Here is a 26250-nt window from a genome sequence, read left to right on the forward strand (position 1 = left end):
ACCTCATGTCTCTGACCAACAACACAGACCTCATGTCTCTGACCAACAACACAGACCTCATGTCTCTGTCCAACAACACAGACCTCATGTCTCTGACCAACAACACAGACCTCATGTCTCCCTGTCTCTGACCAACAACACAGACCTCATGTCTCTGACCAACAACACAGACCTCATGTCTCCCTGTCTCTGACCAACAACACAGACCTCATGTCTCCCTGTCTCTGACCAACAACACAGACCTCATGTCTCTGACCAACAACACAGACCTCATGTCTCTGACCAACAACACAGACCTCATGTCTCTGACCAACAACACAGACCTCATGTCTCCCTGTCTCTGACCAACAACACAGACCTCATGTCTCTGACCAACAACACAGACCTCATGTCTCCCTGTCTCTGACCAACAACACAGACCTCATGTCTCTGACCAACAACACAGACCTCATGTCTCTGACCAACAACACAGACCTCATGTCTCTGACCAACAACACAGACCTCATGTCTCCCTGTCTCACTGTCACACTACCTCAAACACACACTACCTCACACACACACTACCTCACACACACTACCTCACACACACACTACCTCACGCACACACTACCTCACACACACTACCTCACACACACACACTACCTCACACACACACTACCTCACACACACTACCTCACACACACTACCTCACACACACTACCTCACACACACTACCTCACACACACACTACCTCACACACACACTACCTCACACACACACACAGTACATCACACACACACACTACCTCACACACACACACACTACCTCACACACACTACCTCACACACACTACCTCACACACACACACACACACTACCTCACACACACACACTACCTCTCACACACACTACATCACACACACACACTACCTCTCACACACACACACACACTACCTCTCACACACACACTACCTCTCACACACACACACACACACACACACACACACACACACACACACACACACACACACACACACACACACACACACACACACACACACACACACACACACACACACACACACACACACAAACCTCCGATAGCCTCTGCTAAATATACCACAGCTAAACTGCACGTACCCGGGCTCCTACAGTACATCAGTCAAACACACATTCTTCGTGTTGCTCATTAGGAGAAGAAAAAAAACACAAAACCGTCAATATGGTGCCAGCAGCAGGAAGTAGCCAGTTCTGTACGAGGTCTCTCTCTATAGTCTATAGTATACTCTCTATAGTCTATAGTATACTCTTTTGTCTATAGTATACTCTCTATAGTCTATAGTATACTCTATAGTCTATAGTATACTCTCTATAGTCTATAGTATACTCTCTATAGTCTATAGTATACTCTCTATAGTCTATAGTATACTCTCTATAGTCTATAGTATACTCTCTATAGTCTATAGTATACTCTCTATAGTCTATAGTATACTCTCTATAGTATACTCTCTATAGTATACTCTCTATAGTCTATAGTATACTCTCTATAGTCTATAGTATACTCTCTATAGTCTATAGTATACTCTCTATAGTCTATAGTATACTATAGTCTATAGTATACTCTCTATATAGTATACTATAGTATACTCTCTATAGTCTATAGTATACTCTCTATAGTCTATAGTATACTCTCTATAGTCTATAGTATACTCTCTATAGTCTATAGTATACTCTCTATAGTCTATAGTATACTCTCTATAGTATACTCTCTATAGTCTATAGTATACTCTCTATAGTCTATAGTATACTATAGTCTATAGTATACTCTCTATAGTCTATAGTATACTCTCTATAGTCTATAGTCTATAGTATACTCTCTAGTCTATAGTATACTCTCTATAGTATACTCTCTATAGTATACTCTCTATATAGTATACTATAGTATACTCTCTATAGTCTATAGTATACTCTCTATAGTCTATAGTATACTCTCTATAGTCTATAGTATACTCTATAGTCTATAGTATACTCTCTATAGTCTATAGTATACTACTATAGTCTATAGTATACTCTCTATAGTCTATAGTATAGTATACTCTCTATAGTCTATAGTATATAGTCTATAGTATACTATAGTATACTCTCTATAGTCTATAGTATACTCTCTATAGTCTATAGTATACTCTCTATAGTCTATAGTATACTCTCTATAGTCTATAGTATACTCTCTATAGTCTATAGTATACTCTCTATAGTCTATAGTATACTCTCTATAGTCTATAGTATACTCTCTATAGTCTATAGTATACTCTATAGTCTATAGTATACTCTATAGTCTATAGTATACTCTATAGTCTATAGTATACTCTCTATAGTCTATAGTATACTATAGTATACTCTATAGTCTATAGTATACTCTCTATAGTCTATAGTATACTCTATAGTCTATAGTATACTATAGTCTATAGTATACTCTATAGTCTATAGTATACTCTCTATAGTCTATAGTATACTCTATAGTATACTATAGTCTATAGTATACTCTCTATAGTCTATAGTATACTCTATAGTCTATAGTATACTATAGTATAGTATACTCTCTATAGTCTATAGTATACTCTCTATAGTCTATAGTATACTCTCTATAGTCTATAGTATACTCTCTATAGTCTATAGTATACTCTCTATAGTATACTCTCTATAGTCTATAGTATACTCTCTATAGTCTATAGTATACTCTCTATAGTCTATAGTATACTCTCTATAGTATACTCTCTATAGTATACTCTCTATAGTCTATAGTATACTCTCTATAGTCTATAGTATACTCTCTATAGTCTATAGTATACTCTCTATAGTCTATAGTATACTCTCTATAGTCTATAGTATACTCTCTATAGTCTATAGTATACTCTATAGTCTATAGTATACTCTCTATAGTCTATAGTATACTCTCTATAGTCTATAGTATACTCTCTATAGTCTATAGTATACTCTCTATAGTCTATAGTATACTCTCTATAGTCTATAGTATACTCTCTATAGTCTATAGTATACTCTCTATAGTCTATAGTATACTCTCTATAGTATACTCTCTATAGTCTATAGTATACTCTCTATAGTCTATAGTATACTCTCTATAGTATACTCTCTATAGTCTATAGTATACTCTCTATAGTATACTCTATAGTATACTATAGTCTATAGTATACTCTCTATAGTATACTCTATATAGTATACTCTCTATAGTCTCTCTATAGTATACTCTATAGTATAGTATACTCTCTATAGTATACTCTCTATAGTCTATAGTATACTCTCTATAGTCTATAGTATACTCTCTATAGTCTATAGTATAGTCTATAGTATACTCTCTATAGTCTATAGTATACTCTCTATAGTCTATAGTATACTCTCTATAGTATACTCTCTATAGTCTATAGTATACTCTCTATAGTCTATAGTATACTCTCTATAGTCTATAGTATACTCTCTATAGTCTATAGTATACTCTCTATAGTATACTCTCTATAGTCTATAGTATACTCTCTATAGTCTATAGTATACTCTCTATAGTCTATAGTATACTCTCTATAGTCTATAGTATACTCTCTATAGTCTATAGTATACTCTCTATAGTCTATAGTATACTCTCTATAGTATACTCTCTATAGTCTATAGTATACTCTCTATAGTCTATAGTATACTCTCTATAGTCTATAGTATACTCTCTATAGTCTATAGTATACTCTCTATAGTCTATAGTATACTCTCTATAGTCTATAGTATACTCTCTATAGTCTATAGTATACTCTCTATAGTCTATAGTATACTCTCTATAGTCTATAGTATACTGTCTATAGTATACTCTCTATAGTCTATAGTATACTCTCTATAGTCTATAGTATACTCTCTATAGTCTATAGTATACTCTCTATAGTATACTCTCTATAGTCTATAGTATACTCTCTATAGTATACTCTCTATAGTCTATAGTATACTCTCTATAGTCTATAGTATACTCTATAGTCTATAGTATACTCTCTATAGTCTATAGTATACTCTCTATAGTCTATAGTATACTCTCTATAGTATACTCTCTATAGTCTATAGTATACTCTCTATAGTCTATAGTATACTCTCTATAGTCTATAGTATACTCTCTATAGTCTATAGTATACTCTCTATAGTCTATAGTATACTCTCTTGTCTATAGTATACTCTATAGTCTATAGTATACTCTATAGTCTATAGTATACTCTCTATAGTCTATAGTATACTCTCTATAGTCTATAGTATACTCTCTATAGTCTATAGTATACTCTCTATAGTCTATAGTATACTCTCTAGTCTATAGTATACTCTATAGTCTATAGTATACTCTCTATAGTCTATAGTATACTCTCTATAGTCTATAGTATACTCTCTATAGTCTATAGTATACTCTCTATAGTGTCTTAGCTGTGCTACGATTGGCTCTGGTCATATGTTTCATCAGGTGTCGATCTAAATGACTCGATTGTTTTCAGTGTTCGGCTTTTACAACAACACATTACATTAATGGCGTTGCAATTGTGCCCTGCGACGACTCCCTCTCTTTCCACCCCCACCGCCTCTTCTCACGCACAAACACCCCCACAATGCACTGCCATGCGATGAAAGAGAATTGTTTAATCGTTTGCTTCACTTTTATAACTCAAATGAGTTCACCACAGTTTAAATGACCCCCCCCTCCCCTCCCCTCACCTCCCCTCCCCTCACCTCACCTCACCTCCCCTCCCCTCCCCTCCCCTCCCCTCCCCTCACCTCACCTCACCTCCCCTCACCTCACCCCCCTCCCCTCCCCTCCCCTCCCCTCCCCTAATGTCAGTATCACTGACCAACAAAGACAGAGAAATATGGTTAGACAGAAAACATTGTTTCATCATCTGGTGTCAGAGGAGGCACCCTCAGGCTTTCTGGGATATATGACCCATCCTCTCTGTATCAATTCAATTTACCTTCAGGGGGCTTTTTGTGGCATGGGAATCATATGTTAACAGCTTTTATTTATTTATCTTTATTTAACCAGGCAAGTCAGTTAAGAACAAATTCTTATTTTCAATGACGGCCTAGGAACAGTGGGTAAACTGCCTGTTCAGGGGTAGAACGACAGATTTGTACCTTGTCAGCTCGGGGGTTTGAACTCGCAACCTTCCGGTTACTAGTCCAACGCTCTAACCACTAGGCTACCCTGCCGCCTCTACACTCTAACCACTAGGCTACCTGCCTCTAATATAATATATGCCATTTAGCAGACGTTTTTATCCAAAGCGACTTACAGTCATGTGTGCATACATTCTACGTATGGGTGGTCCCGGGGATCGAACCCACTACCCTGGCGTTACAAGCGCCATGCTCTACCAACTGAGCTACAGAAGGACCACACTCTAACCACTAGGCTACCTGCCTCTACACTCTAACCACTAGGCTACCTGCCGCCCCTACACTCTAACCACTAGGCTACCCTGCTGCCTCTACACTCTAACCACTAGGCTACCCTGCCGCCTCTACACTCTAACCACTAGGCTACCCTGCCACCCCTACACTCTAACCACTAGGTTACCCTGCCGCCTCTACACTCTAACCACTAGGCTACACTGCCGCCTCTACACTCTAACCACTAGGCTACCCTGCCTCCTCTACACTCTAACCACTAGGATACCCTGCCGCCTCTACACTCTAACCACTAGGCTACCCTGCCGCCCCTACACTCTAACCACTAGGCTATACTGCCGCCCCTACACTCTAACCACTAGGCTACCCTGCCGCCCCTACACTCTAACCACTAGGCTACACTGCCGCCCCTACACTCTAACCACTAGGCTACCCTGCCTCCTCTACACACTAACCACTAGGCTACCCTGCCGCCCCTACACTCTAACCACTAGGCTACCCTGCCGCCCCTACACTCTAACCACTAGGCTACACTGCCGCCCCTACACTCTAACCACTAGGCTACCCTGCCGCCCCTACACTCTAACCACTAGGCTACCCTGCCGCCCCTACACTCTAACCACTAGGCTACCCTGCCGCCCCTACACTCTAACCACTAGGCTACCCTGCCTCCTCTACACACTAACCACAAGGCTACCCTGCCTCCTCTACACACTAACCACAAGGCTACCCTGCCTCCTCTACACACTAACCACAAGGCTACCCTGCCTCCTCTACACACTAACCACAAGGCTACCCTGCCTCCTCTACACACTAACCACAAGGCTACCCTGCCTCCTCTACACACTAACCACTAGGCTACCCTGCCTCCTCTACACTCTAACCACTAGGCTACCCTGCCGCCTCTACACACTAACCACAAGGCTACCCTGCCTCCTCTACACACTAACCACTAGGCTACCCTGCCACCTCTACACTCTAACCACTAGGCTACCCTGCCTCCTCTACACACTAACCACAAGGCTACCCTGCCTCCTCTACACACTAACCACTAGGCTACCCTGCCTCCTCTACACACTAACCACAAGGCTACCCTGCCTCCTCTACACACTAACCACAAGGCTACCCTGCCTCCTCTACACACTAACCACAAGGCTACCCTGCCTCCTCTACACACTAACCACTAGGCTACCCTGCCTCCTCTACACTCTAACCACTAGGCTACCCTGCCGCCTCTACACACTAACCACAAGGCTACCCTGCCTCCTCTACACACTAACCACTAGGCTACCCTGCCTCCTCTACACTCTAACCACTAGGCTACCCTGCCTCCTCTACACTCTAACCACTAGGCTACCCTGCCGCCTCTACACTCTAACCACTAGGCTACCCTGCCTCCTCTACACTCTAACCACTAGGCTACCCTGCCTCCTCTACACTCTAACCACTAGGCTACCCTGCCTCCTCTACACTCTAACCACTAGGCTACCCTGCCTCCTCTACACACTAACCACAAGGCTACCCTGCCTCCTCTACACTCTAACCACTAGGCTACCCTGCCGTCCCAGCAGTGAGGTCAACATTGTCAAAGCGAAAAAGAACATAAACATAAGCAAAAAAAATAAACAAAAAATGAACAGTAAACATTCCACTTCCAAAAGTTCCATAAGAATAAAGACGTTACAAATGTCATATTATGTCTGTATACAGTGTTACCTAAATATAGTTTGTATTTACAATGGTGTTTGTTCTTCACTGGTTGACCTTTTCTCGTGGCAACAGGTCACAAATCTGTCTGCTGTGATGGCACACTGTGGTATTTCACCCAGTAGATATGGGAGTTTATCAAAATTGGATTTGTTTTTTCGAATTCTTTGCGGATCTGTGTAATCTGAAGGAAATATGTGTCTCTAATATGGTCATATCTCCCTCCCTCCCTCCCTCCCTCCCTCCCTCTGACACACAGGGAGGAGCATCAATCCCCAGAGCCCTCTCTGTCTAACTATCTGGATGTCAGAGCTAACCCCGGAGAGTGACCTCAGGAACCCAGCCTAGACCACGCATCCTGAGGGAGGAGGGAGCTGACAGGGTGTTATCACACACACACACACACACACACACACACACACACACACACACACACACACACACACACACACACACACACACACACACACACACACACACACACACACACACACACACACACACACACACACACACACACACACACACACACACACTGACAGGGTGTTATCCTCCAGCCCTCTGACCCTCCGACCGCTTTTCGCTATCTTCTTCTGACAGGAGGGCCGAACACACACACACAGACATCCCATCATCCCTGGGGCTAGAATTATAGTTTGTCAGAGATGCAGGCCTGTCCGACACACAGAGAGGCAGGCCTGTCAGACACACAGAGAGGCAGGCCTGTCAGACACACAGAGAGGCAGGCCTGTCAGACACACAGATGTTACTGATTAGAGATGGAGAGGAGAGAGGCAGGCCTGTTAGACACACAAAGAGGCAGGCATGTTAGACACACAGAGAGGCAGGCATGTTAGACACACAGAGAGGCAGGCCTGTTAGACACACAGAGAGGCAGGCCTGTTAGACACACAGAGAGGCAGGCCTGTCAGACACACAGAGAGGCAGGCCTGTGAGACACACAGATGTTACTGATTAGAGATGGAGAGGAGAGAGGCAGGCCTGTTAGACACACAGATGTTACTGATTAGAGATGGAGAGGAGAGAGGCAGGCCTGTTAGACACACAGAGAGGCAGGCATGTTAGACACACAGAGAGGCAGGCCTGTTAGACACACAGAGAGGCAGGCCTGTTAGACACACAGAGAGGCAGGCCTGTTAGACACACAGAGAGGCAGGCATGTTAGACACACAGAGAGGCAGGCATGTTAGACACACAGAGAGGCAGGCCTGTTAGACACACAGAGAGGCAGGCCTGTTAGACACACAGAGAGGCAGGCCTGTCAGACACACAGAGAGGCAGGCCTGTGAGACACACAGATGTTACTGATTAGAGATGGAGAGGAGAGAGGCAGGCCTGTTAGACACACAGATGTTACTGATTAGAGATGGAGAGGAGAGAGGCAGGCCTGTTAGACACACAGAGAGGCAGGCATGTTAGACACACAGAGAGGCAGGCCTTTCAGACACACAGATGTTACTGATTAGAGATGGAGAGGAGAAACTTGTTTTCCTAGCAGGTATCATACTAATATCTTACTGTCCCGACAAGCAGACAACCCTCCAGGGGGAGATTATACCACACAGCTTGACAGATGAACATAAAACTGTGCAAGTAAAAGCACATGATGATTTATCTGTCTTAATGACTGTATGACACGACCAGGAAAACTCAGGGTCAAAGTTTAAGTCTCTACGTCCGTGGGATGTTTTTTTTTTCTTCTTGAGCACATGGTCAGGGGTCCGGAATATAGATACAAATAATGAGTAGACTAGTGACCACGAGAAGCCCAACGGATACAGTATTACATTTACATTACATTTAAGTCATTTAGCAGACGCTCGCTCTTATCCAGAGCGACTTACAAATTGGTGCATTCACCTTATGATATTAGACAATCATTTCAAACCTTGATTACACTTGGATCCGACAATGCTGTATGTTTATCGATTTACGCGTCGTAATACTTCGGGAACATATAGCCCAAGTTAAAAATGACTTTGAGCTGATTGCCTAGAGATTTTACAGTGAAAATAATGTTTTTGCTTTTTGAAAACTCGGGTGGGTCAAATAAAATCAATCGTTGGCCAAATTTGGTACACGGGGCCGCCAGTTAAAGAGCCCTGCTCTACGTAATAGATTGTGAATGCATAGATATTAACATGAACGTGCCTATTTTTAAACACGCAACCTACTAAATCTCCTGGCCCTTACAGTACAAATCCTCTGTTCTGCCGAACAGACCATATCCCCTCTTTCCTTCCTCTACTACAACAATGAGTCAGTAGTTTCTTCTGTTCTCCCCCCCATTCTGCTACTGTTTGACTGAGGATCTGGGCTATAAAACCTGGAGAGAACCTGGCTGTACAGCAAGACAACGACAACACCACTGTTTTTGGTTAAGATTTCAGATTTCAGGCCTTTATATTATCAATCATAGTATGTTGCTGGAAGAAAAGAAATGTCTGTGTTATGGCTTTACAAACCCCTGCTTGTCATACCCTGGTCTGTTTCACCTGTCTTTGTGCTTGTCTCCACCCCCCTCCAGGTGTCGCCCATCTTTCCCATTATCCCCTGTGTATTTATACCTGTGTTCTCTGTTTGTATGTTGCCAGTTTGTTTTGTTCGTAAAACCTACCAGCGTTTGTTCCCCTGCTCCTGCCTGTTTCTTGCTCCTGTTTTCCAGTCCTTCCCGGTTTTGACCGTTCTACCTGCCCTGACCATGAGACTGCCCGCCATTTTGTACGTTACCCCACCGTTCTGGATTATTGACCCCTGACCCTGAGACTGCCCGCCATTCTGGACCCTTTACTCCCGTTCTGGATTATTGACCCCTGACCCTGAGACTGCCCGCCATTCTGGACCCTTTACTCCCATTCTGGATTATTGACCCCTGACCCTGAGACTGCCCGCCATTCTGGACCCTTTACTCCTGTTCTGGATTATTGGATTATTGACTGTCTTGACCTGTTCCTCTTCACTATCAGTCCCTATTCACTACCAGTCCCTATTTCCTAATTAGAAAGCCATATTGAAAACCAGCAGTGTTGCAGTGTCAAGGACCAGAGCTCCCCAGTACACCAAGGACCAGAGCTCCCCAGTACACCAAGGACCAGAGCTCCCCAGTACACCAAGGACCAGAGCTCCCCAGTACACCAAGGACCAGAGCTCCCCAGTACACCAAGGACCAGAGCTCCCCAGTACACCAAGGACCAGAGCTCCCCAGTACACCAAGGACCAGAGCTCCCCAGTACACCAAGGACCAGAGCTCCCCAGTACACCAAGGACCAGAGCTCCCCAGTACACCAAGGACCAGAGCTCCCCAGTACACCAAGGACCAGAGCTCCCCAGTACACCAAGGACCAGAGCTCCCCAGTACACCAAGGACCAGAGCTCCCCAGTACACCAAGGACCAGAGCTCCCCAGTACACCAAGGACCAGAGCTCCCCAGTACACCAAGGACCAGAGCTCCCCAGTACACCAAGGACCAGAGCTCCCCAGTACACCAAGGACCAGAGCTCCCCAGTACACCAAGGACCAGAGCTCCCCAGTACACCAAGGACCAGAGCTCCCCAGTACACCAAGGACCAGAGCTCCCAGTACACCAAGGACCAGAGCTCCCCAGTACACCAAGGACCAGAGCTCCCCAGTACACCAAGGACCAGAGCTCCCCAGTACACCAAGGACCAGAGCTCCCCAGTACACCAAGGACCAGAGCTCCCCAGTACACCAAGGACCAGAGCTCCCCAGTACACCAAGGACCAGAGCTCCCCAGTACACCAAGGACCAGAGCTCCCCAGTACACCAAGGACCAGAGCTCCTCAGAGTAGAAAAGGGGGCGGATATGAGATACCTGTGTGTGAGAGCTGCAGGCGGGGTCCACTCTGACTCCAGGTTGCAGCGGTAGAGGAGGTGTCTGGTAGCAACAGCAGCAGTTGGAGGGACACACCCAGCAGAACACAGAACCTCTCTGGCCCCAGGATCCTCATCTTCATCGTTATTAGTGAAAACAGGTGGTCGTCGCTGTCACATCACCCTGTGGATCTGTCTGTGGATCGTCTCAGCAGTTTCTAACGTTGGCAAGCTGTCATGGGAAAAAAACACACACTTTCAAACAAGTCAAAGTAAGGCTTTTTCCTGAAAATGAAGACCTAAGCAGGAACTTTACTTGTTAATTTAATTCATTTTTATTTAACCTTTATTTAACGAGGCAAGTAAGTTTTCAATAACGGCCTAGGAACAGTGGGTTTAACGGGGAGCAGAACGACAGATTTTTACCTTGTCAGCTCAGGGGGAAACAATCATGCAACTTTTCGGTTAAAAGTCCAACGCTCTAACCACTAGGCTACCTGCCTCTAACCACTAGGCTACCTGCCTCTAACCACTAGGCTACCTGCCTCTAACCACTAAGCTACCTGTCTCTAACCACTAGGCTACCTGCCCCTCTAACCACTAGGCTACCTGCCTCTCTAACCACTAGGCTACCTGCCTCTAACCACTAGGCTACCTGCCTCTAACCACTAGGCTACCTGCCTCTAACCACTAGGCTACCTGCCTCTAACCACTAGGCTACCTGCCTCTAACCACTAGGCTACCTGCCTCTAACCACTAGGCTACATGCCTCAAACCACTAGACTACATGCCTCAAACCACTAGACTACCTGCCTCTAACCACTAGACTACCTGCCTCTAACCACTAGGCTACCTGCCTCTAACCACTAGGCTACCTGCCTCTAACCCCTAGGCTACCTGTCTCTAACCACTAGGCCACCTGCCTCTAACCACTAGACCACCTGCCTCAAACCACTAGACTACCTGCCTCTAACCACTAGGCTACCTGCCTCTAACCACTAGGCTACCTGCCTCTAACCACTAGGCTACCTGTCTCTAACCACTAGACTACCTGCCTCAAACCACTAGACTACCTGCCTCAAACCACTGGACTACCTGCCTCAAACCACTAGACTACCTGCCTCTAACCACTGACTACATGCTTCAAACCACTAGACTACATGCCTCAAACCACTAGACTACCTGCCTCTAACCACTGGACTACCTGCCCCTCTAACCACTAGACTACCTGGCTCTAACCACTAGGCTACCTGCCTCTAACCACTAGGCTACCTGCCTCTAACCACTAGACTACCTGCCTCAAACCACTAGACTACCTGCCTCTAACCACTAGACTACATGCCTCAAACCACTAGACTACATGCCTCAAACCACTAGACTACATGCCTCAAACCACTAGGCTACCTGCCTCTAACCACTAGGCTACCTGCCTCTAACCACTAGGCTACCTGCCTCTAACCACTAGACTACCTGCCTCTAACCACTAGGCTACCTGCCTCTAACCACTAGGCTACCTGCCTCTGCCCACTAGACTACATGCCTCAAACCACTAGACTACCTGCCTCAAACCACTAGACTACCTGCCTCTAACCACTAGACTACCTGCCTCTAACCACTAGGCTACCTGCCTCTAACCCCTAGGCTACCTGCCTCTAACCACTAGACTACCTGCCTCTAACCACTAGACTACCTGCCTCTAACCACTCGGCTACCTGCCTCTAACCACTAGGCTACATGCCTCAAACCACTAGGCTACCTGCCTCTAACCACTAGGCTACCTGCCTCTAACCACTAGGCTACCTGCCTCTAACCACTAGGCTACCTGCCTCTGCCCACTAGACTACCTGCCTCTAACCACTAGACTACCTGCCTCTAACCACTAGACTACCTGCCTCAAACCACTAGACTACCTGCCTCTAACCACTAGACTACCTGCCTCTAACCACTAGGCTACCTGCCTCTAACCCCTAGGCTACCTGCCTCTAACCACTAGACTACCTGCCTCTAACCACTAGACTACCTGCCTCTAACCACTCGGCTACCTGCCTCTAACCACTAGGCTACCTGCCTCTAACCACTAGGCTACCTGCCTCTAACCACTAGGCTACCTGTCTCTAACCACTAGGCTACCTGCCTCTAACCACTAGGCTACCTGCCTCTAACCACTAGACTACATGCCTCAAACCACTAGACTACCTGTCTCCTCAAACCACTAGACTACATGCCTCAAACCACTAGACTACCTGCCTCAAACCACTGGACTACCTGCCTCTAACCACTGGACTACCTGCCTCTAACCACTAGGCTACCTGCCTCTAACCACTCGGCTACCTGCCTCTAACCACTAGACTACCTGCCTCTAACCACTAGACTACCTGCCTCTAACCCCTAGACTACCTGCCTCTAACCACTAGGCTACCTGCCTCTAACCACTAAGCTACCTGCCTCTAACCACTAGGCTACCTGCCTCTAACCACTAGACTACCTGCCTCTAACCACTAGGCTACCTGTCTCTAACCACTAGGCTACCTGTCTCTAACCACTAGGCTACCTGCCTCTAACCACTAGACTACCTGTCTCTAACCACTAGGCTACCTGTCTCTAACCACTAGGCTACCTGCCTCTAACCCCTAGGCTACCTGTCTCTAACCACTAGGCTACCTGCCTCTAACCACTAGGCTACCTGCCTCTAACCACTAGGCTACCTGCCTCTAACCACTAGGCTACCTGCCTCTAACCACTAGACTACCTGCCTCTAACCACTAGGCTACCTGCCTCTAACCACTAGACTACCTGCCTCTAACCCCTAGGCTACCTGCCTCTAACCACTAGGCTACCTGCCTCTAACCACTAGGCTACATGCCTCTAACCACTAGGCTACCTGCCGACCCTCCCGATCCATGTATATGGGTAAGAGTCTAGCTACATTTTGGGAATGTTATACGTTTCTAATTTTGTTTAAAAAAAGTAGTTTTCTTTGCAAGTTTAAAGCATACTGTTCGCTAGCTAGCGAATGTTAGCTTTCTGGCTCACTGGCTAATGCTGTCTGTATAATCTGTGTAGTACATTGCTAGTTATAGCCTAATGATAGCGAGCTAGCTAACATTGAACCTAGTTGGTTAGCTTTAGCTACTGTACCTGCAGATTCATACTACAGCATTTGATTAATTGTGGCTAGCTATGACAATCCGATAGATGCTGTCCTCTCACAGTAGGAACTGTCCTCTCACATCATGAACTGTCCTCTCACAGTAGAAACTGTCCTCACACAGTTTGAACTGTCCTCACACAGTAGGAACTGTTCTCACACAGTAGGAACTGTCTTCACACAGTAGGAACTGTCCTCACACAGTAGGAACTGTCCTCTCACAGTAGGAACTGTCCTCTCACAGTAGGAACTGTCCTCACACACTAGGAACTGTCCTCTCACAGTAGGAACTGTCCTCACACAGTAGGAACTGTCCTCACACAGTAGGAACTGTCCTCACACAGTAGGAACTGTCCTCTCACAGTAGGAACTGTCCTCTCACAGTAGGAACTGTCCTCACACAGTAGGAACTGTCCTCTCACAGTAGGAACTGTCCTCTCACAGCAGGAACTGTCCTCTCACAGTAGGAACTGTCCTCACACAGTAGGAACTGTCCTCTCACAGTAGGAACTGTCCTCACACAGTTTGAACTGTCCTCACACAGTAGGAACTGTTCTCACACAGTAGGAACTGTCCTCACACAGTAGGAACTGTCCTCTCACAGTAGGAACTGTCCTCACACAGTAGGAACTGTCCTCTCACAGTAGGAACTGTCCTCTCACAGTAGGAACTGTCCGCTCACAGTAGGAACTGTCCTCACACAGTAGGAACTGTCCTCACACAGTAGGAACTGTCCTCACACATTAGGAACTGTCCTCTCACAGTAGGAACTGTCCTCTCACAGCAGGAACTGTCCTCTCACAGTAGGAACTGTCCTCACACAGTAGGAACTGTCCTCACACAGTAGGAACTGTCCTCACACAGTAGGAACTGTCCTCACACAGTAGGAACTGTCCTCACACAGTAGGAACTGTCCTCTCACAGTAGGAACTGTCCTCACACAGTAGGAACTGTCCTCTCACAGTAGGAACTGTCCTCTCACAGTAGGAACTGTCCTCACACAGTAGGAACTGTCCTCTCACAGTAGGAACTGTCCTCTCACAGTAGGAACTGTCCTCACACAGTAGGAACTGTCCTCACACAGTAGGAACTGTCCTCTCACAGTAGGAACTGTCCTCACACAGTAGGAACTGTCCTCACACAGTAGGAACTGTCCTCACACAGTAGGAACTGTCCTCACACAGTAGGAACTGTCCTCTCACAGTAGGAACTGTCCTCTCACAGTAGGAACTGTCCTATCACAGTAGGAACTGTCCTCACACAGTAGGAACTGTCCTCACACAGTAGGAACTGTCCTCACACATTAGGAACTGTCCTCTCACAGTAGGAACTGTCCTCTCACAGCAGGAACTGTCCTCTCACAGTAGGAACTGTCCTCACACAGTAGGAACTGTCCTCTCACAGTAGGAACTGTCCTCACACAGTAGGAACTGTCCTCACACAGTAGGAACTGTCCTCACACAGTAGGAACTGTCCTCACACAGTAGGAACTGTCCTCACACAGTAGGAACTGTCCTCTCACAGTAGGAACTGTCCTCACACAGTAGGAACTGTCCTCACACAGTAGGAACTGTCCTCACACAGTAGGAACTGTCCTCACACAGTAGGAACACAGTAGGAACTGTCCTCACACAGTAGGAACTGTCCTCACACAGTATGAACTGTCCTCTCACAGTAGGAACTGTCCTCACACAGTAGGAACTGTCCTCTCACAGTAGGAACTGTCCTCACACAGTAGGAACTGTCCTCTCACAGTAGGAACTGTCCTCTCACAGTAGGAACTGTCCTCACACAGTAGGAACTGTCCTCACACAGTAGGAACTGTCCTCACACAGTAGGAACTGTCCTCACACAGTAGGAACTGTCCTCTCACAGTAGGAACTGTCCTCACACAGTAGGAACTGTCCTCACACAGTAGGAACTGTCCTCACACAGTAGGAACTGTCCTCACACAGTAGGAACTGTCCTCACACAGTAGGAACTGTCCTCACACAGTAGGAACTGTCCTCACATAGTAGGAACTGTCCTCTCACAGTAGGAACTGTCCTCTACTCAGTACTGAACAGCTAGTAACAAACAGGGACTTCAGAGTAGGCTAGCTTACTACTGTGTTACAGCACAGAATCCATATTATAGGCAGACCATCGTCGGCTGTGGCTAGGTCCACTAGGACCCAGAACTCATATAGAGTGCAGCCAGAAGCCTCCTTAAGAGTCCTTAATGATGATTGAAACCATGTCTCCGTTATTCCCTATGAATCAAGGTTGCAGAAAGAAGGGGAACAACTGTTTTTAATGTTTTTAGTATGTAATTCAAATCTCCGGTATCCCCCCTCCATCCCCTCTTCCCCCTCCCCTTCCACCCCCTCTCCTGGTTGAGGTATCTACTGACACAAAAGCACGCGAGCGGCCAAAGTCTGAAAGCACTTAGAAAACAAGTCCAACAGGTCATTCTTTAATATTATCATTATTAGGATTGTTTCTAAGCTTTACTCTCACATGTTAAATAAGCAGTCAAGAAGAATGTTATTTTGTTTTCTTCTCAGAAGAGATTCATTTCTAAGCACACACACACACACATATATATACACACACACACATATATATACACACACACACACACACACACACACACACACACACACACACACACACACGCACACACATATATACACACACAGACACATACACACACACACACACACATGCACACACATATATACACAGACACACACACAGACACACACACATATATATACACAGACACACACACACACACACACACACACACACACACACACACACACACACACACACACACACACACACACACACACAAAATGGGTCATTGGGATTCGTAAAACTTTTATTAAAATTATTTTTATTTTACCTTTATTTAAACAGGCAAGTCAGTTAAGAACACATTCTTATTTTCAATGACGGCCTGGGAACAGTGGGTTAACTGCCTGTTCAGGGGCAGAATGACAGGTTTGTACCTTGTCAGCTCGGGGGTTTGAACTCGCAACCTTCCGGTTACTAGTCACACACTCTAACCACTAGACTACCCTGCCGCCAAATCCATATGACATATCATAGGATTCGTCCATAGATGTAGTACTGTGTCAGCACCAGCCATACAAACTAACCATGGGAACTCAGTAAGATGTAGTACTGTGTCAGCACCAGCCATCCAAACTAACCATGGGAACTCAGTAAGATGTAGTATTGTGTCACCACCAGCCATCCAAACTAACCATGGGAACTCAGTAAGATGTAGTACTGTGTCAGCACCAGCCATCCAAACTAACCATGGGAACTCACTAAGATGTAGTACTGTGTCAGCACCAGCCATCCAAACTAACCATGGGAACTCACTAAGATGTAGTACTGTGTCAGCACCAGCCATATAAACTAACCATGGGAACTCACTAAGATGTAGTACTGTGTCAGCACCAGCCATCCAAACTAACCATGGGAACTCAGTAAGTTGAAGTACTGTGTCAGCACCAGCCAACCAAACTAACCATGGGAACTCACTAAGATGTAGTACTGTGTCAGCACCAGCCATACAAACTAACCATGGGAACTCAGTAAGATGTAGTACTGTGTCAGCACCAGCCATCCAAACTAACCATGGGAACTCACTAAGATGTAGTACTGTGTCAGCACCAGCCATCCAAACTAACCATGGGAACTCACTAAGATGTAGTACTGTGTCAGCACCAGCCATCCAAACTAACCATGGGAACTCAGTAAGATGTAGTACTGTGTCAGCACCAGCCATACAAACTAACCATGGGAACTCACTAAGCAAGGAAATACAGCACAAAGCCTTTTCAATGAGAGAGAACCTATTTTGGGAGCTGTTAGTTAGACACACAGACAGAAACAATGAGGAGCAGGGTCACACATTTACACTCTGCAACGCCCCCAGTTTCCACACATTTACACTCTGCAACGCCCCCAGTTTCCACACATTTACACTCTGCAACGCCCCCAGTTTCCACACATTTACACTCTGCAACGCCCCCAGTTTCCACACATTTACACTCTGCAACGTCCCCAGTTTCCACACATTTACACTCTGCAACGCCCCCAGTTTCCACACATTTACACTCTGCAACGCCCCCAGTTTCCACACATTTACACTCTGCAACGCCCCCAGTTTCCACACATTTACACTCTGCAACGCCCCCAGTTTCCACACATTTACACTCTGCAACGTCCCCAGTTTCCACACATTTACACTCTGCAACGCCCCCAGTTTCCACACATTTACACTCTGCAACGCCCCCAGTTTCCACACATTTACACTCTGCAACGCCCCCAGTTTCCACACATTTACACTCTGCAACGCCCCCAGTTTCCACACATTTACACTCTGCAACGCCCCCAGTTTCCACACATTTACACTCTGCAACGTCCCCAGTTTCCACACATTTACACTCTGCAACGCCCCCAGTTTCCACACATTTACACTCTGCAACGCCCCCGTTTCCACACATTTACACTCTGCAACGCCCCCAGTTTCCACACATTTACACTCTGCAACGTCCCCAGTTTCCACACATTTACACTCTGCAACGCCCTCAATTTCCACACATTTACACTCTGCAACGTCCCCAGTTTCCACACATTTACACTCTGCAACGCCCCCAGTTTCCACACATTTACACTCTGCAACGCCCCCAGTTTCCACACATTTACACTCTGCAACGTCCCCAGTTTCCACACATTTACACTCTGCAACGCCCCCAGTTTCCACACATTTACACTCTGCAACGCCCCCAGTTTCCACACATTTACACTCTGCAACGCCCCCAGTTTCCACACATTTACACTCTGCAACGCCCCCAGTTTCCACACATGTATTAATGGTATCACTTTATCAGGGATGACATCTCTTATATATATATATATATATATCTTTATTTATTTATTAAGAGTTTACAGAGAGAAGTGTGTAAAATGTTACAATGTTGGATTTCTTCCTGTTTGCCCCCGGGTTGGTATTAAAGAACATAAAGATGGCTGATTAGTCCTGGGAACCTTTCTGTTAACAATACGTTATCAACCTCCCTGAGTCTCTCCCAGGGTCCACACCTTGAATTAGTCTAGCAGAGAGTTCACGCTATCCTGGCACTCGCACGCGCACACACACAAACACTCACACTCACACTCACACACACACTCACACTCACACTCACACTCACACTCACACACACACACACACACAAAGGTTTGGGATCAATTCCATAAAAATTCAAGTCAATTCCCACACACTCCTGACACCCAACCCTGAGGTTTTAAAGCATGAAGAATAAACTAATACTGACCTCATATTGACCTCATACTGACCTCATACTGACCTCATACTGTCCTCACACTGACCTCATACTGACCTCATACTGTCCTCACACTGACCTCATACTGACCTCATACTGACCTAATACTGACCTCACACTGACCTCATACTGTCCTCACACTGACCTCATACTGACCTAATACTGACCTCACACTGACCTCATACTGTCCTCATACTGACCTCATAATGTCCTAATACTGACCTCATACTGACCTCATATTGACCTGTCCTAATACTGATCTCATATTGACCTGTCCTAATACTGACCTCAGACTGACCTAATACTGACCTCACACTGACCTCACACTGACCTCACACTGACCTCATGCTGACCTCATACTGACCTCATACTGACCTCATACTGACCTCATACTGTCCTAATACTGACCTCATACTGACCTCATACTGACCTAATACTGACCTCATATTGACCTGTCCTAATACTGACCTCATACTGACCTTATACTGACCTCGTACTGACCTCACACTGACCTCATACTGACCTCATACTGTCCTCATACTGACCTAATACTGACCTCATATTGACCTCATACTGACCTCATACTGACCTAATACTGACCTCATACTGTCCTAATACTGACCTCATATTGACCTCATTCTGTCCTCATACTGTCTTCATACTGACCTCATACTGACCTCATACTGACCTCATACTGTCCTAATACTGACCTCACACTGACCTCATACTGACCTCATACTGACCTCATACTGACCTAATACTGTCCTCATACTGACCTCATACTGACCTCATACTGACCTAATACTGACCTCATACTGTCCTCATACTGACCTCATACTGACCTCATACTGACCTAATATTGTCCTAATATTGTCCTAATACTGACCTCATACTGACCTAATACTGTCCTCATACTGACCTAATATTGTCCTAATATTGTCCTAATACTGACCTCATACTGTACTAATATTGTCCTAATACTGACCTCATACTGTCCTAATACTGACCACTGATCGGGTAAGACTAGTTGCATCAGTCTATCTCAGTATTGGCCCAGAGAGACGGCAGAGAGACCGGCCAGACATTACCCTGCTAGCTTGACTGAAGAGAATGGACCTGATTGAGAGTCGCAGGGGAGACATTCCACTTCTGTCTTTACTGTCTTTTCCTTCTGTGAGGAATTCAGTAAGGAGACGGAAGCCATTGTTAAAAAGAATGAATTACATACCATGGTAACGATACGGGCCTACTGATTTATATAACCAACAACGTGTGTGTGTGTGTGTGTGTGTGTGTGTGTGTGTGTGTGTGTGTGTGTGTGTGTGTGTGTGTGTGTGTGTGTGTGTGTGTGTGTGTGTGTGTGTGTGTGTGTGTGTGTCTGTCTGTCTTCTTGTCCATCTCATGGGTCTGGTGAGAGAGAGCAGAGAGCAACAGGAGACCAAGACTAGTGATGCTTCTCACCTTTTAGTAACACAGATAATTTTGCAAATAGGAAATGCAAACTTGTAGTTATATCAAGCTTTTAAAAAGGCTTCTAAAGTTAGCGATTTCCACTTAAAAATGATTTGATTTGCCATAACAAAATATTTATCAACCCCTACAAAACATGTCCACGAACTACTATATAATCCACACAATCATTTAGATTTCCTGACGCTGCAGAATTATTTTCCTGCTGCAGCAAACTGGCTCAAATTAAGATCCTTCATCTGTATAGAGATAATAGCCTTATTGTGAGCTTTACTAGAGCACAGTTAAAAGCAGAATGGACTTAGTATACAGAGCACTGGTATGTTTTTGCCTACTTTTCATTCAAATTTTCCAGAACAAGTTCAGTGCCTTTCTCAAGGACACATTTTTCACCTAGTCTGTTCTGGGATTCAAACTAGAAACCTTCGTGTTACTGGACCAACAGTCTTAACCACTAGGCTACCTGCCGCCCCACTAGGCTACCTGCCGCCCTACTAGGCTACCTGCCGCCCCACTGGGCTACCTGCCGCCCCACTGGGCTACCTGCCGCCCCACTATGCTACCCCCGCCCCACTAGGCTACCTGCCGCCCCCCCAGGGTAGGCAACCCCCGCCCCACTAGGCTAGGCTACCCCCGCCCCACTAGGCTACCTGCCGCCCCACTAGGCTACCTGCCGCCCCACTAGGCTACCTGCCGCCCCACTAGGCTACCTGCCGCCCCACTAGGCTACCCGCCGCCCCACTAGGCTACCTGCCGCCCTACTAGGCTACCCGCCGCCCCACTAGGCTACCTGCCGCCCTACTAGGCTACCTGCCGCCTCACTAGGCTACCCCCGCCCCACTGGGCTACCTGCCGCCCCACTAGGCTACCCCCGCCCCACTAGGCTACCCGCCGCCCCACTAGGCTACCCGCCGCCCCACTAGGCTACCTGCCGCCCCACTGGCTACCTGCCGCCCCACTGGGCTACCTGCCGCCCCACTAGGCTACCTGCCGCCCCACTGGGCTACCTGCCGCCCCACTAGGCTACCTGCCGCCCCACTAGGCAGGTCCACTGGGCTACCTGCCGCCCCACTAGGCTACCTGCCGCCCCACTAGTCTACCCTCGCCCCACTAGGCTACCCGCCGCCCCACTAGGCTACCTGCTGCCCCACTAGGCTACCTGCCGCCCCACTAGGCAGGTCCATTAGGCTACCTGCCGCCCCACTAGGCTACCTGCCGCCCCACTAGGCTAACTGCCGCCCCACTAGGCTACCCCCGCCCCACTGGGCTACCTGCCGCCCCACTAGGCAGGTCCATTAGGCTACCTGCCGCCCCACTAGGCTACCTGCCGCCCCACTAGGCTACCTGCCGCGCCACTAGGCTACCTGCCGCCCCACTAGGCTACCCCTGCCCCACTAGGCTACCTGCCGCCCCACTGGGCTACCTGCCGCCCCACTCGGCTACCTGCCGCCCCACTAGGCTACCCCCGCCCTACTAGGCTACCTGCTGCCCCACTGGGCTACCTGCCGCCCCACTAGGCAGGTCCATTAGGCTACCTGCCGCCCCACTAGGCTACCCGCCGCCCCACTAGGCTACCTGCCGCCCCACTAGGCTACCTGCCGCCCCACTGGGCTACCTGCCGCCCCACTGGGCTACCTGCCGCCCCACTAGGCTACCTGCCGCCCCACTAGGCTACCTGCCGCCCCACTAGGCTACCTGCCGCCCCACTAGGCTACCTGCCGCCCCACTAGGCTACCCCCGCCCCACTAGGCTACCTGCCGCCCCACTAGGCTACCTGCCGCCCCACTAGGCTACCTGCCGCCCCACTAGGCTACCTGCCGCCCCACTAGGCTACCTGCCGCCCCACTAGGCTACCTGCCGCCCCACTGGGCTACCTGCCGCCCCACTGGGCTACCTGCCGCCCCCACTAGGCAGGTCCACTAGGCTACCTGCCGCCCCACTAGGCTACCTGCCGCCCCACTAGTCTACCCCCGCCCCACTAGGCTACCCGCCGCCCCACTAGGCTACCTGCTGCCCCACTAGGCTACCTGCCGCCCCACTAGGCAGGTCCATTAGGCTACCTGCCGCCCCACTAGGCTACCTGCCGCCCCACTAGGCTAAATGCCGCCCCACTAGGCTACCCCCGCCCCACTGGGCTACCTGCCGCCCCACTGGGCTACCTGCCGCCCCACTAGGCTACCTGCCGCCCCACTAGGCTACCGCTGCCCCACTAGGCTACCTGCCGCCCCTCTGGGCTACCTGCCGCCCCACTGGGCTACCTGCCGCCCCACTAGGCTACCCCCGCCCTACTAGGCTACCTGCCGCCCCACTAGGCTACCTGCCGCCCCACTAGGCAGGTCCATTAGGCTACCTGCCGCCCCACTAGGCTACCTGCCGCCCCACTAGGCTACCTGCCGCCCCACTAGGCTACCTGCCGCCCCACTGGGCTACCTGCCGCCCCACTGGGTTACCTGCCGCCCCACTAGGCTACCTGCCGCCCCACTAGGCTACCTGCCTCCCCACTAGGCTACCTGCCGCCCCACTAGGCTACCTGCCGCCCCACTAGGCTACCCCCGCCCCACTAGGCTACCTGCCGCCCCACTAGGCTACCCCCACCCCACTGGGCTACCTGCCGCCCCACTAGGCTACCCCCGCTCCACTAGGCTACCTGCCGCCCATTCTCAATTTTAGAAAGAACATAACAGAGAAATAAAAGTTTCCCAAAGACAGTTATGATTTGTAACCCTCAGCCTTGTTGTTGTTGTTGAGAAGATATATGTTATGAAACTTTATTTATTACAATACGTTTTCAATTATGATTTTGCAATATTGCCCAGGCCTTTCTAATAAACTGAAAAATGTGGAATCCTAGAAGAACTCCCATATTAGTGTGGGTTTACGGTGTCTGTAAAGTGTTGTTGTTAGCCAACGCAAAGATATAGATTATGACATGGAGGGTGAGCCCAAGGCTGGGTAACTGTGTGTGTGTGTGTGTGTGTGTGTGTGTGTGTGTGTGTGTGTGTGTGTGTGTGTGTGTGTGTGTGTGTGTGTGTGTGTGTGTGTGTGTGTGTGTGTGTTACCAGTTATACTGTAATGCCTTTTACAGCAGACAGGGCAGAGGCCTCTGGATTGACACCAAGTGAAAGAAAAGCAGGGCCTCTCATTAGACGCCTTAGTGAGTCATGAAAAGACCCAGCAACATAGGCTTGTGTCCCAAAAGGCACCTCGTTCCCTACATAGTGCCCTATATAGGCCCTGGTCAGTAGTGAATAGGGTACAAAGGAATAGGGTACAATTTTGGACGGGCCCCCTAGAGAGAGAGAGAAGACTGTCTCTAACCAGCCAAGAAACAAGCCCCTCTGCCCTTTCAGACCTGCCATTCAGCCCAGACAAAGAGCTCAGGGACTGGGTGTAAGGCATGCATCTCTAATGGAAAACTCTGTTCTGGAACTTTCTCTCTCAATGAGCAGTGTCCCCCACCCATCCACATTCCCAATCCACTGACACAATGACAGGCATTAGAACAGAGCCTTGCCTATACCGTGCAGACCAACCTGGGGTTCAAATACTATTTGTTTTTGCCTCAAACACGTCATTAGCTCCGCTTGATTGAGTTTTCCTGCCTGGGGGATTGGAACCAATGGAATGGAACCAATGGAATGGAACCAATGGATTGGAACCAATGGAATAGAACCAATGGAATAGAACCAATGGAATGGAACCAATGGAATGGAACCAATGGAATGAAACCAATGGAATGAAACCAGTAGAAAAGAGAGAGTTCCAAAAGAACAAGCCCCACCCATACTGGCTTTCCAGACAGACTCTCAGTGGGTTTGAAATAAAACAGATACTATTTGAACCCAGCAGGGAGGTGACAGCGGCAGCCAAGAGTGATATGCTTTTGAACAGAGTCCATAGACAAAGTGTCAGTGTCACTGAGAGATTCTACTCTGGCTGTTAGGCAGTGACTGGGGGAACACCCTATCCTGTCTCTCCTTGGCATCATCCTAGCCTGGTCCATAGGAGCAGGCTATACATCACAGACAGATCTGGGACCAGTCTAACAATGGAGAAGAGATGCCTTCAGGGCCGCTACCCTGGGCAGCTGTCAATCACTCTCCCTGGCTTAGATTAACACAACAGGCTTTGAGACCAGGTCTAAACGACAGCTCTATCTGGCAACAATGGAACCCAACTCGCCAGCAATTTGCTGACCAAAAAAACACATAGCAAATAGCGTACTAAACTAAGAGATTTAAATATTTTTAGTGTCCTGCGCAGTCAAAAATGACATTTTCCTGTGTTTTATATACACTACCGTTCAAAGGTTTGGGGTCAGGTAGAAGTGTCCTTGTTTTTGAAAGAAAAGCAACTTTTTGGTCCATTAAATTAACATCAAATTGATCAGAAATTAAGTGTAGACATTGTTAATGTTGTAAATTACTATTGTAGCTGGAAACGGCAGATTTTTTAAATGGAATATCTACATAGGCGTACAGTGGCCCATTATCAGCAACCATCACTCCTGTGTTCCAATGGCACGTTATGTTAGCTAATCCAAGCTTATCATTATAAAAGGCTAATTGATCATTAGAAAACCCTTTTGCAATTATGTTAGCACAGCTGAAAACTGTTGTCTTGATTAAAGAAGCTATAAAACTGGCTTTATAAAACTTTAGACTAGTTCAGTATCTGGAACATCAGCATTTGTGGGTTTGATTACAGGCTCAAAATGGCCAGAAGCAAAGAACTTTCTTCTGAAACTCATCAGTCTATTCTTGTTCTGAAGGCTATTCCATGCGAGAAATTGGCAAGAAACTGAAGATCTTGTACAACACTATGTACTACTCCATTCACAGAACAGCAGAAACTGGATCTAACCAGAATAGAAAGAGTAGTGGGAGGCCCCGGTGCACAACTGAGCAAGAGGACAAGTACATTAGAGTGTCTAGTTTGAGAAACAGACACCTCAAATCCTCAACTGGCAGCTTCATTAATTAGTACCCGCAAAACACCAGTCTGAACGTCAACAGAAAACCAGAAAATTAAAAACATTTTCAAGGAACAGAAATGGAAATGGGACTGAAAGTGATCCATACTGTTACAGAACAGAACTGTTATTTTAACAGCATGGGAACCGGTTAATAACGTTATTTTATGTTCCAACAAAAAAAAGCAACAAAGCGCCTTTGCAAAGCCTCAATATGTCACTCAGAAATGTATTCCAGCATCTGCCTGCAAGTTGAAAATCTTTACCAGTGAGTGTGTTTAGGCTACCTGCCCCTCCCCCCTCTGAAGCATAGGCTACTGTACTGAGGTTACCATAGGTTACT

At 47.2% G+C, this 26250-nt stretch overlaps 1 protein-coding gene across 1 annotated transcript in view; it reads right to left on the bottom strand.

Moving 5' to 3' along the window:
- LOC118379945 (semaphorin-3D-like) overlaps positions 1 to 26250 on the bottom strand; it is a 175322-nt gene that overhangs the window by 118398 nt on the left and 30674 nt on the right. Inside the window, exon 2 of the mRNA XM_052526219.1 lies at positions 10975 to 11205. Within this exon, the coding sequence (XP_052382179.1) occupies positions 10975 to 11116 (142 nt within the window). The 5' untranslated portion in view covers positions 11117 to 11205. The remainder of the gene's footprint in view (positions 1 to 10974; positions 11206 to 26250) is intronic.

Source organism: Oncorhynchus keta, chromosome 10 (assembly GCF_023373465.1).
Source record: "Oncorhynchus keta strain PuntledgeMale-10-30-2019 chromosome 10, Oket_V2, whole genome shotgun sequence".
NCBI classification, from domain to species: domain Eukaryota; kingdom Metazoa; phylum Chordata; class Actinopteri; order Salmoniformes; family Salmonidae; genus Oncorhynchus; species Oncorhynchus keta.